Source organism: Nanorana parkeri, unplaced genomic scaffold (assembly GCF_000935625.1).
Source record: "Nanorana parkeri isolate BGI_ZX_2015 unplaced genomic scaffold, ASM93562v1 scaffold561, whole genome shotgun sequence".
Lineage (NCBI taxonomy): Eukaryota > Metazoa > Chordata > Amphibia > Anura > Dicroglossidae > Nanorana > Nanorana parkeri.
The window spans coordinates 80,155-97,008 of record NW_017306829.1 but is presented as its reverse complement, the minus strand read 5'-3'; the positions used below and the strand labels follow the sequence as shown (position 1 = coordinate 97,008).

Sequence of the window (16,854 nt, the reverse complement as noted above, 5' to 3'; positions counted from 1 at the left end):
TCTCGGCTGAAGAGCCGATAGCCGACTGCGAAGTCAGCCCAGTTCTCCAGGAAACCAAAACCTTCCTTCTGACACCAGCTCCGGAGCCACTTGTTAAGCTCCCTCAACTCGCGCTGTCTGTCCGGAGTGGCTCTTGGCACCGGCAGTATCTCTGAGAAAACTACCGTGGAGGTCCTTTCCTTCATCCTAGCACCTAGGTCTCTAAACTCCCTTTTTAGGACACTCCAGTTTCCTCCTATTTTGTCATTGGTGCCGATGTGCACCATGACAGCGGGGTCGTGCCCAACCCCATCTAGTAATCTGTCAATTCGTTCCGCAATGTGTCGAACACGAGCCCCCGGCAGGCAGCACACTGTTCGACGCTCACGGTTCCGATGACAGATTACCCTGTCAGTCCGCCTGATGATGGAGTCTCCCACCACCAGGATCTGCCTCTCCTGACCCTCCATCCTGGATGGATCGTTCTTGCCAGACCAACCTGCTGACCTTTTACGAAGAGGTAAGTAGAGACCTGGATGGGGGGGAGGCCGGTGGACGTAGTATTATCTGGACTTTCCCAAAGCATTTGATACGGTGCCACATAAATGCTTGTTATACAAGCTAAGGTATATGGGCATAGATGAATTAGTGTTCACGTGGATAGAAAACTGGCTAGAAAGAGTATCAAGTTAATGGAACCTTTTTAGACTGGGCGGAGGTAATGAGTGGCGTGCCCCAGGGTTCTGTGCTGGGTCCCATGCTTTTTAACCTATTTATTAATGATATCGGGGAGGGAGTGAGTAGCCATGTCTCATTTCATCCTAGCACCTAGGTCTCTAAACTCCCTTTTTAGGACACTCCAGTTTCCTCCTATTTTGTCATTGGTGCCGATGTGCACCATGACAGCGGGGTCGTGCCCAACCCCATCTAGTAATCTGTCAATTCGTTCCGCAATGTGTCGAACACGAGCCCCCGGCAGGCAGCACACTGTTCGACGCTCACGGTTCCGATGACAGATTACCCTGTCAGTCCGCCTGATGATGGAGTCTCCCACCACCAGGATCTGCCTCTCCTGACCCTCCATCCTGGATGGATCGTTCTTGCCAGACCAACCTGCTGACCTTTTACGAAGAGGTAAGTAGAGACCTGGATGGGGGGGAGGCCGGTGGACGTAGTATTATCTGGACTTTCCCAAAGCATTTGATACGGTGCCACATAAATGCTTGTTATACAAGCTAAGGTATATGGGCATAGATGAATTAGTGTTCACGTGGATAGAAAACTGGCTAGAAAGAGTATCAAGTTAATGGAACCTTTTTAGACTGGGCGGAGGTAATGAGTGGCGTGCCCCAGGGTTCTGTGCTGGGTCCCATGCTTTTTAACCTATTTATTAATGATATCGGGGAGGGAGTGAGTAGCCATGTCTCAGTGTTTGCTGATGATTCGAAAATTGGAAGGATAATAGACACGGATTTAGATGTTATAACATTACAGGAGGACCTGGATAAACTAGGGGAGTGGGCAACTGTATGGCAGATGAAGTTCAATGTCGATAAATGTAAGGTAATGCACCTTGGAGTTAAAAATAGGCAAATGGACTATACACTTATGGGGGGTGCCACTAGGGAAGTCGGAAACGGAGAAGGATTTGGGGGTCATTATAGACCGGAGATTGAAGAACAGCTCGCAGTGCCGGGCTGCTGTAAACAAAGCAAGCAGAGTCCTGTCTTGCATTAAGAAGGGAATGTATTGCAGAGACAAGTCTATAATTTTGCCACTTTACAGATCACTGGTTCGGCCACATCTGGAGTATGCGGTCCAGTTTTGGCCACCAGTACTCAGAAAAGATGTCCTTGAGCTGGAAAAAGTCCAGAGGAGGGCAACCAAACTCATTAAGGGCTTAGAGGATCTGAACTATGAAACAAGGTTGTTAAAATTAAATATGTTCTCTTTGGAGGTTAGGAGATTAAGGGGGGACATGATTTTCCTATATAAACTATTTAAGGGCGACAACATTATTAACAAACTGTTTACGGTTAGCTCCGTAACAAAGACCAGAGGGCACAACCAAAAATTGGTGGAAAAAAAATTTCAAGGGGTTCTTCACAGTTAGAGCGGTTAAAGTCTGGAACTCACTGCCGCAGGAAGTGATTTCAGCTAAGAGTGTGGAATCATTCAAGAAACTCCTGGACTCCTTGGAGACCATAACATACAGGGGTACAGGTACGCCTAAGATCAAAATCACACATGGACTAATACACACCCAGATAGCAAGGATAACTTGCTACAATAATTTGTGGCGGGGTGAAATTGTAATGTTGTTAACTTGCTGCACATATTCCTGGCAAGTTGTAGACTTGCAGAACACTGGCAGCACAAGTTCTAGTTGACACTTTTTGAATTTGTAGCAAATTTGCTTGGCAAGTCTACAGCGAGAGTCCTGCAGGTCTTAGCAAGAGCTCTGCAAGCTCACTGGTCTGGAGACTTGCAATGCAGACTTGCTGTAATTGTGCAACAAAATTGTGAAGCTTGGCAAGTCTGCAATAGTTTAGCAAGTCATTTTCAAACTTGCAGCACAATGTCTTGCTATCTGGGCATGCACACACCTGCTCAAACATAAATGCATACACACAATAGGTTGGACTTGATGGACTTATGTCTTTATTCAACCTCAAATACTATGTAACTATGTAAAACATGATAGTTCTTGCAGAAGAACTTCAAAGTGCTAAGACCCAAACACTGGTCCAGACAGAGCTGCAAGAAGGAGAGGATTTGTCCCACGGAGAAACTCCTAAGGTGGAAGACCTGAGATTTGCACCATCAAGTATACCTGCCATATCATACGTTAAACTGTACAAGAAATATCCATACTAGCATCTTAGGAAACACACATTTATGGATGCCACTTACTCAAAAAGGAAAATGTGGCTTTACTAACCATGCTGTTATAGCCATCGATCATAAGTAGCATAGTACAATGGCCCTTGGGACAGGAGATCCTGATAATCTGGCACAGCCCTCAGATTGTTTGGTAGAAGTCTTATCAGTACAGCGTACCAAATCTGCCTAGGCCAGTCCAAAGCAACGAGGATCACCAAAATGCACTCTATCTCAATCCTGCAAAAGAGATGAGGAAGAAAATGTAGGGGATAAAAGTGTAGAGCACTGCTGCTTCTTCTAGAGGCTGCCGGTACCAGGACAAACCTATCCAGTTTGCTGTTAGAAGGTTCACATTCAGCATCCCCCACCTGAAACACAAGACCTGGAATACCTCCTGAGATAGGGACAACTCCCCCCGGTCCAGATGCTCGTGGCTGAGGAGGACTGCCTTCCAATTGGTGGAAAAAGTAGGAAATGGAAAATCTACTCAGGGCAGGATCTGAACCTGTCTTGCCACAGTGAGATGTTTGATTTCTCCCTGATAAATGATGTATGCCACTACAGTATCATTGTCCAACTGCATCCAGATTGGATGACCTTCCAACAGTATGGTCAAATGCTGCAGCGACAGCCAAATCACCCGAAGATCCAGTGTTGATCAAGAACAAGACTCTGACAAGCACCCAAGCCAGACAGGCTGGCAATCTTTGTAGGGATCTTTTGAGAATATGGGAATGAAGGAACCGTATTCACTTGTCCCATGATGACAGTGCATAGCGAAGTAGAGGTCTGGGCAAAAGGAACTGTCACACAGGAGTCTACTAGCAAGCTCACGACACTAATGTTAAAAGCAGAAAGTGATACGATTCCAGGACTAGAAAGCTCAAATCCTAGATCAAAAAGTTTGGTGCTTCTGCTGTGGAAGAAACACCCTGACTGAGATGTGTCCAAGACCTGCCTTTTATATGCCTAATGATTAGTCATTTCCAGTGCTGATTTAGGATCCAACCAAACTGCTGTAACATCTGAACAGTCAAGGTTACATTGTCCAACAGAAAGCCATGCCTACGGATCCCTCAACAGGAGGTCATCTAAGTATCCCACAATGGAGCTTCCACGTGAGCGCACTAGGGCTAATAGAAGGACTAATACTTTGGTAAACAAGTTTCAGACAATAGAATGAAAGGCAGGATCAACTAACCAGTAGTGCAGGACACCACAGCAAAATGTAGAAAATATAGGTGTGCTGGAAAGATGGGGACATGTAGGTACGTGATCCTGATTTCAACAGAAATCAGAATATATTTCCGGAGAAGGGAGGCAATGACAGATATGATGCAAGCTGTCAAAGTGAAGCCCAGACAGGAAACTGGGGGCTCAACTGCATACCAATGAATGCTTTTCTGCGGATTTGGCAGACTTTGAGTGCAAGACCTAGAAGGTGTACTAGAAATTGGGTTGTAGGGAGGAAGTGGAGAAACAAAAATAAATGTTTTTTAACAGTCAGAGAGATAGACGTATCAGTTTTTGTCTAGGCTTCCACTGAGGAAAATAGGTACTCTTGCTGTCAGTAACATCCTAAATAAATAGCATCTAGAAACCATCTGAAGAGACATTGCCCTTCAAAGTATATGCATAACAAATGCCACTGACACAAAAAGTCTGCAGTCCAGGACCAAAACCAGGGTGCCCATGCATGAATACTGATAGGAGACACATGCAATACAAAATCAGGCTGGCACAGCTGAAATTAAAAATTAAAGCCAGTTGTCCAAGCATACTTTATGGCTAGACAATGTGCAATCACAAGCAGGAGCTGTCAATACTACTGAGGTAAAGAGTAAATTAGATTGCCACAATAAGAAGAAAATAAATTCTAATAAGTGGGCTTGATAGCAACAGATCTAAGCTGGTGCAAACATTTTTCTTTCAGAGAGGGTGTAGAGTGCAGATATAAGAATGTTTCCACAGAGGGATCCTAAACTGAACCAGAGAAGTTCTGCGTGTCAGATTTAACAGAGGATGAGGGAAGAGGGCGGTAATGACTCATGGGTCAGAGGCAGGCCACAGCAGGAGGATGAACCAGAGCATAAGCAACCCTCCATGACACAAGAGCCAAAAAAGACCAAGTCTTGCAGTGCACTAGCCCAAGCAGAGTCATCCTACATCTGGTCACCAGAGAAGTGAAGGCCAAGCAAACAAGGCAACGTGAAGGCCTGTAACAGGACTCCATCCAATGCCTTACCCACTAAAGAACGCATAGTGGCCGTAGAGAAAGTGACAGGGAGAACACTTAACATCTGTGTCAGAGCATGTGGAGCTGCAGGGGGGCACAATAACCAGGAGAGACGTGAAATCTAAACTTCCAAATAATATCTGACAGTAGGGCATGACATATAAAGATTTACAGCAGCTCAACAATAGCCACAGAATACTCTTTTGTGAGCTTTTGTGTGTGGCTTTATACACGTGGCACCCAGTAGGGTTCACTGTAAGCATGAATGGAAAAGGAGCTGCCTGTCACACGTTCACTGAACCACAACAAGCAGCAACAGTATCAAGCCGCATTACTGTTTACAATGCCAGACAGCTCCTCCCAGCCACATTTCCACATAGTAAATCTGTCAAAGCCCAGCTACTGCATCAATGATATAGCATAATGTTTATGACAAGCATATATTAGGTTTATTGTATTTCTGAGCTGAATCTATGCGATATGTTCCTTAATCAAGGAAGGAAAGAGTGTGCGTGTCACCAATACCCAGCTGCTGAATAACTTTCACATGTGCTGCCGCTCTATGCTGAGTGAAAACTATGTCATCAGTAGCCAGGGAGAAGGGGGAGGTTGGAAATAAACAGTAACAGTTTTTCCCAGCTAGCCTGAGCAGAAATAAAGAGGAGAGCTCCCCATGTGGCCAACATGTGAAGTACATAAAGTATAAGAAGCACAGGTCACCATTGCAACACTGAGGGGCCCTGTAATGTACAGTCCCTTGTGACAGGAGGAACGAATAACATCAATGACACCAATGTAAAGTACAAATGTCACAAGTTTCTGAATAAAGCCAGTAGTAAGACACAGAGTAGGAAAGGAAAAAACTAACTTTCACACAGTGCCCTGCTAACAGCAGTCTGTCCTGACAATTCTGCCTGAGACAAATTCAGATACAATACATGGAAGAATCCATAAGTATAGAGACATACTGGCCAGACATACTGGCTTAACCTAAATTGTGAAGTCCTGGGGGGACTGGAACACAAACAGTAGTCAGCGCCGAATGCACTGACACAGAGGGAACACCAGTATAATGAACTGGGAACCTGTGCTGCTTGTCTAGATAGAGAGTTGTCCAGGGTTTCCATATCCAGTCCTGAATTCATCAGTAGCTGTAGATGACCATAATAAACTTCCAGATATTCAGGGCCTTTGCAGAGAGATCACCAGGCTAAAACTGGGAAAACCTGCATTTCTTGGCTACCTGGAGAAACCACCAGGATTTTTATTATCCGGCATGAGTCTACCATCGCTGTTGGCTGACTGGCGAAACTAGCCAGGATTTCATAAATGCGGCATAAATTGACCAGCAGGTGTTGATAGCAGAAATCTTCCAAACAGCAGAGCTGAAGAAAATACATCCACTCGCTTGAAGACACTAGCAAATACTGAGGTATGATGGTTATCCTTTGCAGACTACTGACTTTTTTGCTGCCAGTGTCTATTTCTCCTGAAGGCGGCAGTATAACCCGAAAGTCTAAGAATTCCTGTGTCCCTCAATGGACGGTATAGAAAATAAGGTATTAAACAGCAGGGTTTTCATATCAGAGAACTATGATCTAAGAATCAATGAGCAAGCTACAGTTAATACATAGTTGTACTGTCTGTTCATAATTGTATTTGCGACTATAAAAGAGGCTTCAAAAAGACTACAAAGTGATCATCATTAGTCATGGCTGTAACTGCATTCAGAAGTTGATTGTTTTAAGCAAAATGTAAATAATTTACCTCCAACACCAACGGGGGTCTATTTATAAACAATTTGTAGCATACGAACTGGGAAAAAATACATTCAAGTAATATTAAACTCTCAAACATTTTTTCAAAAATAAATCTAGATCAAACAAATATACATTGCCAAGCAAACATTTTTTTTTACATTTTTGCTCAAGCATTTACAGTCATCATGTTTGGAAAGAGCTGGCTCCAACTTTCAGCATCCCTAAACTTCATATCCAGTATAAGATCACAAGGGAGACTGCAATCATCTACTAACTTGGAGAAGGGAGGAAAGAGAGGGGGGTGTAAGGGCGAGGTAACGGGATTGCCTTGCTGTGCATGTGTGTTTGTGGAGACACACAGCTTACTAGCACACACAAGGATGGCTCCATAGGACCTTGCAAGGGAAAGGAGGCACTCTAAAACAGTAAGTCAGGACCAGTGTTCAGTGATTCTGCAGGAAATAAAACGTTTAAACATCAAGGATCAGCATCTATTGTAAGTGATTTCATCAGGATTTGAAATAGCTTAACCCCTTCGTGACGGGAGACGTACAGTGTACGTCCCGTCACAAAGTGCCTATATGACTGGCCACGTACACTGTACGTGACGAGTTATATCAGGCTTTGTAATGCTGGTAACAGCTGATTCTCAGCAGTTACCAGTCATTAATGAATGCCTCAGCATTGAGGCATTCATTAATGAAATAATTAAGCTTTTTGTAAAAGCTTCTTCCTTTCAGTAACCCCTTCGTGACTACAGTGTACGTCGTCAGTCACGAAGGGGTTAATGAAAGGAAGAAGCAATTTGCGATTAGCCCTATCTGTCCTCTAAAAAACAATATATAATATGTGTGGGTACATTTAGTAAGAAAGTATATTACTGCTGTGGAAGCATCACACAGCAAAAATGTAAAAGTGTGTCAGTAATTTATGAACAGAAACGGAAAACTAGCTCAGTCATGAAGGGGTTAAAAACCTTTTGACTTTAATATCACTTTAAGCACAGGGGTGTGGACATTTTTAAAAAAACTACTTGTCCAAGAACTAAAGTGGGGGCCCAATCTACTTGTCCCTGATGACAATCTACTTGTTGTGATATAAATAATATTTTACCCAAAACCGTATTTAACTGTGCTAAGAAGTGCTTCTCATTGGTCAGCGCAAAGCTAAATGTAGGGAAAAAAACTGCCCGACGCCCGCAACTGCATGTCCCGGGCGTCGGGCGATAGCAATTCTGCACCCCTGAAGAACATTCATTTTTGACATGATTCGCATTAAAATAAATGTTCACAGATATTTGCAGGGCGAGGGGCCCTACAAATTGTTTATAAATAGACCCCTAAGTGAATAATTACTAAAGTAACACAAATTGATTTACTATCAAAGAATTCCACGGGTTATTTATGAATTTAGGAATACACAGGGTTATCTTCATTAAATACACATTCACTGATGTCATAGTGGTAAATCAACGTGTATTCGTAATTATAGCACCAGCAATTAAATGCAGGCACATAAAGGATTCTGCGGGTGCCATATGATATCTTTCAGAGTGCCCCAAGAACGCTAATATTTATATCTCACCTTCATCTATCCATCCATCCCTTTTCACCTCTTAAACCTTTTCCATCATTCTAAGTGGCCTCCTTAAACATTAGAGACACACAGAAAGCAGTCATGGATTATGGGCCCCGGTTAACTTTAGCTCTGTAAGGAATTGAAAGGCCCGAGCTGGTAACGCAAGATTCCTGAACATTCCTGATACCCTACATACGCTTATTCAATTCACACACTGGCAAATTAAACTTTGTACTAGATTTGTGGGTAAAATGTTGGAGAGCAGATCAACACAGAAAATTTCTTCACAATGCCGTGTGTTCCATTGCATTGCGACTTGATTTACCGACTTAATTGATTTACACGACTTAATTACCAAGAACAAATGTGTGTCCTGAGTTGAGGATTGATGGAGGAGCTCTCCGCACACCTAACAGCAGTCCCGGCCAATAAGTGAAATGGTGCTCGTAATGATAACCACGGATGGCACCGTGCAAACACAGGATAAAGAAGCAAATCACCAGCACTCAATGAGGTAATGAAGATGAATATGTCCCTTTAATGGACAAGACGTCACAATGATCCAAAATGCCGATGTTTCGGGGCCGCGCAGGGTCCCTTCCTCAAGGCAGAAAGACGTGTCCCGAGTTGAGAACCACTGATCTAGAGGGAACTGCAATATGCAGTATGTATAGCATATATTAGTACAACTAGTTTAAAATATGACCTTATATGTATGTCCAGACTAAGGGGGGATTTATGGTAATTGGAGCAAGGACAATAGAGGAAAGGTGGAACTGTTTTTCTGAAGTGATTTAAACATGACTGCTAAGGGAAAAGGTTTGCTTTTTGTCCAGATTAATTTTCTCTTGTGAGAAATCAGATTTACAAAGTTTTCAAGCTTGTATAAAAAAAACTATCTCCATTGCTAATGTGGATGACAACTGTGTGTATTCAGAATATACTTACACTGGCGATACAGTTTAGGTGTAAGACTATTTATGGATACAAAAACATCTTGTTTTTAAGTGTATCTATTATTCAGTTAATGCAGCTTCTGTGCCATGTAAAAGGACAGACAACCCCCTGTCTTACCTACAGATGGCAGACTGGCTATACGCAGGTCCTTCTGTGGCAGTTAATGCTTGGCCCACCTGTGTCTGAGTCAGACCAAGAGAAAGACGACGAATTTTAAAGTCCTTGGCAAATTCACGTATCTCTTCTAGATTTATACCATCTTCATCATAACCTCCAGGGTGTGGCTCTAAATATAAAGAAACAATAAAGTGCTACCTTAATATGTTCAGCAATTGTTTTACATATGTTTGTCTGCTTGTTGCTCTAAGGTTCTAAATGTTTATATTTTATAGCCAAGATTCTATTTATTCTTAAAGCAGGACTTTAGATTTTTTTTTAAATGTTAGGAGATTTAAAAAAAATCTTCTGCTAAAAAAAATAATTTTTTTAGCAGAACATACTTTTGTGTGCAATGTTCTTCTGCCAAAAACCCTTTCCTGTCTTTCCTACCAATTCTAACAATAGAGCACACTACTGTTGCACAAGCCCAGTGCATTGTACATCCTGGTTCATCCTTAGCCTCTGTAAAATGCTGGGAACAGAGTCGAATGGCAATAGGAGGATGTGGGAGCTGGTGGAAAAGATGGCAGTGTTGGCAGATGGAGCAACAAGGGATCATTTTGATCTATCACTTCTAGAGTTGCAAACAGGTAGGTAATACAATTCTGCTTTAATCTCTTTGCCTATTATGAGGTTTTCATTCAGTTGTTTAGATTTCATTATCTAGCTTCCTGTGAAACAACTCATTTCATTTCAATTGTGTGTTAATATATAAAGAAAATATATTTCTAGGTATAGTTTTTCAAATGGTTAGTTCAATTTACAAATTTCTCATGCATCACCAGTACCAGAAACGTTTTCCATGAAGCTGATGTAGTGTAACAATAAACTACAGAATGAATATGTCCAACGCACGGCCCTCCCGACCCTGGGAGACTCTGATGCTGAGGCATTGGAGTCACCCTTTACTATGACGGAATTGCTCTCAGTCCTCCAGTCCGCGCCTACGGGTAAGAGTCCAGGACCAGATGGGTTTACGGTAAAATTTTACACCTCATTCCGCGATAAGCTGGCCCCCTTCCTTCTGAGGGTGTTCACATCTGTTGCCCTAGGGTCCTCCTTCCCGGCTCAAGCGTTGGAGGCCCATATCACATTGATTCCTAAACCAGATAAGGACCATACCCTCTGCACCAATTACAGGCCGATATCGCTCCTTAATGTGGATGTGAAACTATTCGCCAAACTTATTGTCAACCGACTAACACCACTACTCCTGAGCGTAATCCACAGGGACCAAGTGGGGTTCATACAGGGGAGGGAGGCCCGAGATAACACCATTCGGACGCTCCTGTTGATGCATTATGCCAAAGCCTCGGGCACACCACTCTGCCTCTTATCCGTGGACGCGGACAAGGCGTTTGACCGTCTTGACTGGGACTTCCTACGCCTCTCTCTGCTTCAGCTAGGGATTCGTCCCGCCATGATGAGGAACATAATGGCCCTGTATTCTTGCCCATCAGCTAAAATCCGGGTGAACGGGGCACTCTCCCCGAGCTTCCGGATTTCCAACGGCACTAGGCAGGGCTGCCCATTGTCCCCCCTACTCTATGTCCTCACCATGGAACACCTGGCGGTAGCACTTAGGCAGAGTGGTGCTTTCCAGGGTTTGAGGGTGGGGACCCACCAGCATAAACTTGCATTATTCGCGGATGACCTGTTACTCTACGTGACCCATCCCCATATAGCCATGCCCGCGATACTGCGTGAATTCCAGAACTTTAGCTCCCTGAGTAACTTCCGAGTCAACCTCGCTAAATCAGAAATCCTTAACGTATCCTTTAGGGCAACGGACCTACATCTCCTGACTGCCAATTACCCCTTCCGACTATGCTCCACTTCCCTAAAATACCTGGGGATAGCTCTCACAACGGACCAGGGGGATCTGTACTCCGCCAACTTTCGCCCCCTACTAGAGAGGGTGACACAAGATCTTGCCACATACGACCGCAAGCACATATCCTGGCTGGGCCGAATTAACACTCTAAAAATGGACATTGTCCCCAGGTTTCTATATCTGTTTCAGACGTTGCCCATAAGTCTGCCATCATCCTACCTGTGTATATTAGGCAATAGACGCCGATCGATGTTGGGCTTCAAATTGTACAATGAAACAATGTTGTGTGCCCTGATGATGTTGCTCTCAGGCTTGCCTGAAGATTCAAGCTATTCTGTATGTTTACTTGTCTCCTTTATATTTTCCTTGTTATGGTGAAATGTCTGTTTGCCATTAGGTTTTGTATTGTATTGAAATCTTTAATAAAATCAGATTGGACATAAACTACAGAATGAAAACCCCTGAGTAGGTTTGAGATTTAAGCAGAACTGTACTTACCTACCTGTTTGCAACTCCAACAATGACAGATTAAAGCTGTCCGTCATTGCTCCATCTGCCAATACTGTACAGGGGACACTGGAATGCATGGGAAATTTTATTGTAAAAGGGGTAAACTAACTCTTTAAAAGAGAACTATGGGGTAAGTGTTTTTCCCCATAGTTCTCTTTAGGGTCACAGGAGGACATATACTAACCTCCTCCCGTGAACTGAAAGCTCAGAATATTGCAGGCTATTGCCCGAGATATACTGAGAGCGCCGCAGCCGGGACGGATCCCGACAATACTGTCTGGATCCACCCAGCTGCGTGAGTGGCAGCTGGCTCTGCCTATCTAGAAGCAGAGCCAACTGTACCCGCTCCCTCCCCCGTTCGTTGCTCCACTTGGCACTGGAGGATCGGAGAGGGGAGGAATCCCTGTGGGGAGCGGTGACTGACAGCGGGAAGTGAGCAGATCGGGGCATGTTTCTGCTCACTTCCCGATCGATAGAGCCGACATGTAGAGCCGACATGTATCAGCTTCTTTGTCACAGGTCGGCTCTAACTATGAGGATGATTGGAAATCACTCACCTCATAGTTCTCCTTTAAGTGTATATAGACTAAGAAGTCATATTTCCTTTTTACATATGTAAGGTGAACTTCTTGCTTAACTACACAGTTATTGTGCTATACTGTCCCTCTATTTTAAAGTTTATTAGTTTGTTCAGGCTGAGAACAATCTCCATATAGCTCATTCTGTAATCTCAGAAGATGTTTTCTATGGATGCTGATTAGAATTAGGTATACTGATCAACCAAGTTTGAAACTCAAGCCTGTTTGGGTTGATATTGCAGCTGGTGGAGATTCTTGGATATTACCCAATTCTACCCAATATGCCAGTATATACCTTCTAAGGTGGCCTCAGTTCCATCAAGTAGACATCAACGGGAGTAAGGGGGATGGTGTTTGATATATTTATAATAAAGATCCTGAGTTTGAGATATACCTAGGCCCTTTAAGGATAAACCAAGCCTGGGGTTACCTTGGTAGGTAAGATAAACCCACAGGCACAATTTACAATGAAATCACTTAAGCTGGACATATGAAAGAAAAATACAAAAGTGTGACTTCATGCTAGAACAATCAGTTTAAGCTGCTTGACCCAGATCAATTCTACTGATCAGTAAAGCCACACTGAAGCACCAATAGGGAGTCCTGAGAGGTGGGATGACACGGAACAAAGCTAAACCAAAAAAGTAAAGATTTGCATATTTTTACTTCATTTTCCTAAATATTTGAATCTTCTGATCATTGTGGTTCCCAGTTTCAATGTGATCAGTGTGATTTGCTTGGATTTAAGACAGGGTTGCTTTATCCTAGACAAGATTTTTAAATCAGACAAAACACAAGACTAATGGAAACAAAGAGGCCTGAGATGTTTTACAAAAATGCTGAATAGTGTTTGGGGGTGTATTATATCTATTTTGTAAAACATTTTTTTACAAAAACACTTTAAACACTTTGCTCACTTAGAAGCTACAGCTAACTACCATTTTACCAGAGCTAGGATATCAGCTTATCTGCACTACATTTCACATTACATACATTTATACAACACAACATGGGGATCTGGTGATGTGGAAAAGCCAGGTTCTGTAAGTTGGACTAATGTTTTCAGAGAAGCAGGCCTATTTTTCTGGGCTACACGACATACTGTATGTTTGGTGTTGAAGAGCATGTGGGTTAATATGAGTGTTGTGGAGGACTCACACACTCACACAAGTTTGCTAGGTGGTATCTTTTGTGAAGGACCTGTACATTACATTAATAAAAACTGAAAAGGTAGGGAATTATAACCAGGAAAACAAAATTGCAGATAGAGTGAATTGTTAGGGGTGTGGATTTTTTATTTATTATTGGCTAATTTCTATATAATTTGATATACAAATGCCCACTAGGAGGAGAATCTACCAAGCAAGAAAATCTGCAAAAATAAGGACATGAAAGTGTAGAAGTAACACTGGAAATTACTTTACTTACAATCAACCCTTTTGATGCCTAGATATCCTTGCTAAATTTAACTGCAACAGCATGTGTTGCTTAATTTAGCAATTTTTAAGAAATATAAAAAGCTTATTTAGGTATGAAAACTAGACGTAGAGTTTTCATACCTAAATAATACACACACACACCTAAAAGGTGTAAAATCAAGCGTGAATAAGATTATTTGCATTTCTAAAATGTACAGGCATAGATGAGTTGAGCTGGGCTTACTTACTTGACACCAGCTGGCCCACTGTTGGGGGCTCAGAAGAGCTGACATGGACTTGGGGAGTTGCTGATGTATTGGCTGGAGTTGGATTCGCTACAACCACTGAAGGCTGTGTTATAGATGGAGCAGGCTGGATTTGCTGTGCTGGCTGCAGCTAAAAATAAAATGGTTGAGAAGTTTGCAAACTATATACAAACTCTTATTCATCTTGATCTAGATGTAAAAAATATGATTGCACCTTTTAGTTATGTTGGTAAATGGTAAATATAACTATGGGCTTAAAGGAGAACTATGAGGTGAGTGATTTTCACTCAACCTCATAGTTCGAGCCGACGTGTGACAATGAAACTGGCACACGTCAGCTCAATAGATCTTGAAGTGAGCGTACACATACCGTCGCTCGTTCACTTCTCTATCATGTCCCTGCAGAGAGCCATGACTGTCACTCACGGCTCCCTGCAGGGATTCCCCCCTCCGATCCTCCAGCACTGACTGGCGGAACAGACGGGGGAGGGGCGGGTACAGTTGACTCTGCCTCAAGATAGGCAGAGCCAGCTGTCAATCACGCAGCTGGATGGATCTCAACAGTAATGTCGGGATCCGTCCCGGCTGCAGTGGTCTCAGTATACCGCGAGCAGTAGCGGTATACTGAGCTTTTGGTCACGGGAGGACGCTTGTTTGTGTCCCCCCGTGACCCTTAGGAGAACTATGGGGAATAACACTTACCCCATAGTTCTCCTTTAATATAGTGTCTGAAATAACTGTGAAATAGCTACAGTTTCAAGTAGTCATTCTCCAGCAGTCATATTCTTGAGTGAATGGGCACCTAACTGGATGGTTTGGAGCGGTACAGATATTCTATTCCAGACATAATAAATGAGGACCAGCCTGGCTCATTCTATATGGCAATCCAAAGAACACACACACACACACACACACACACACACACACACACTGCTTACATCTTTCATTGAAACTACAAGCAACTATTTTGCTGTGTGAAACTTGGCTGTTTGTGCACTGCAACGTATTCCAATACAATGTCCTGACAAATGGACTGATGCAGGCGGTAAACTGAAGGCTTTAAAAGCAGCTATGTACACAGCTAGCTACACCTGCCCTTACACTGTGCAAACAGCAGTTACCTACTGCAACCAAACATTCTCAGTTCATTGCTGTCTGACAAGTTAAAGATGATTTCTGATTAGTTGCTGTTGGTTACTGCATAACAACAGTGTTTCTTAAACTGTCCTAATAAGTTAATATCATTTGTCATCTTTTTGCTCACAGAACTGTTAGACACGGTTCACACCTGCACGACATGGGAACATGCGTCCAATTAGCATGCGTTCGTGCGCGTTTGCCGTGCGTCCCCATTGATTTCAATGGGTTCAATACGCGTGACAAAGGCGACAAAAAAGATCCTGTAGTAGTTTGTGTATTTTGCATTCCATGTTTCGCGTACCATTACAAATGAATGGCACTGCAAGCGAATTGTGCGTTTTGCCTTTTGTTTGTATTGCATTATTTGCAAACAAGATTTTCTGAATAATGATAGTTGATTGGTTCATTATACTGTGGTATTACTGTCTATTTGTCACATATTTTTTTATTTTGTCCTAAAAACATACTTACTTTATACATACAATCTTTACAACTTGGTCCACTTATAACCTGATAGCCAACCTCATCAGATATGCAAGGACCTTTATATATGTGAGCTGACTAATGGAGCCTCTCCCTTTCGCTGCTGTGGGAACCTGCCACTAGGTGAAAAGGCTGACCGCTGACAATACACTAAAAAGGTACATTAGTTGCCTGTTTGCAGATATTTTGGTGTTTAGTGTTATGGACTTGATGTCCCTCTTGAATGACAATTGAGTTTGTTTGCTGCCTTGCTGAATAAAAGTGCAGGACAAACCTGCTTTGGACTGATCCTGGGTGTCCCTGTCTCATACAAGATAGATAGATATGAAACTACCTGCTGATCTGTCTTAGCTGGATTGTCCTGTGAAGCTTGCTTTCTTATAGCTGCTGGCTGGATGGCACTGCTAGCCAGAGTGCCAATAATTTGTCCTTGGGCATTCAGCAAAAGCTGAGGTGTCACTGCTTGAACCATGTTTGGAGCCGAGACTGCAGCTGTAGCAGCCCCTGCTGTGATCCCTGGAGTGTTCAGCAGCCATGGCAGAGTGCCAATCACCTGTACAGGAAAAACAGATTTCACTTTAGTCCCTTATTGGTAAGCTTCTAGTAGAGTAATGCTTCTGTTTACTTCAATACAGAATGGTATTACCATAGCATAGCGACTAAAAGGCAGGCAAACATACTGAGTAAAAACTCGGGTTTAGATGCTGTAAGCTGTAAAATGAGTACACAACAAACCAAACCTGTTTGTCAACTTATTTAGCACTGTTAAAAAAAACATTGATCAGTCACTGTAATTAGCTTCTACAAACTTAATACGAAAAGTAAAACATGTTTGTTCTGAAATACAAATGAAGTCTGTATGTTGTCCTTGGTGGTGAGAACCTTTGTGTGGTAATTTTAGCAATGAGAAAAGGTGGAAGTGCCAGTGTATATCAGACATGAAAACTGCTGCTAACACAAACGCATGCCCTAACACGTATTGGTCTCTCTACCTGATCGCTATGTTAGTGACTTAACATAGTCACTAAAATCGTCCCTTTAACCCCTTCGTGACTGACGACGTACAGTGTACG

The 16,854-nt window shown here is 42.9% G+C and overlaps 1 protein-coding gene across 3 annotated transcripts in view; it reads right to left on the bottom strand.

Annotated features, from left to right (window-relative positions):
- Positions 1-16,854, bottom strand: part of POU6F1 (POU class 6 homeobox 1) — a 68,654-nt gene that overhangs the window by 2,531 nt on the left and 49,269 nt on the right. For 2 of the 3 annotated variants that reach the window (XM_018562109.1, XM_018562110.1), the window contains exons 9-11: positions 16,116-16,334; positions 14,141-14,288; positions 9,511-9,679 (exon numbers count right to left, since the gene is read on the bottom strand). In XM_018562109.1, the coding sequence (XP_018417611.1) occupies positions 9,511-9,679; positions 14,141-14,288; positions 16,116-16,334 (536 nt within the window). The remainder of the gene's footprint in view (positions 1-9,510; positions 9,680-14,140; positions 14,289-16,115; positions 16,335-16,854) is intronic. The other variant, XM_018562111.1, reaches the window with a different exon arrangement.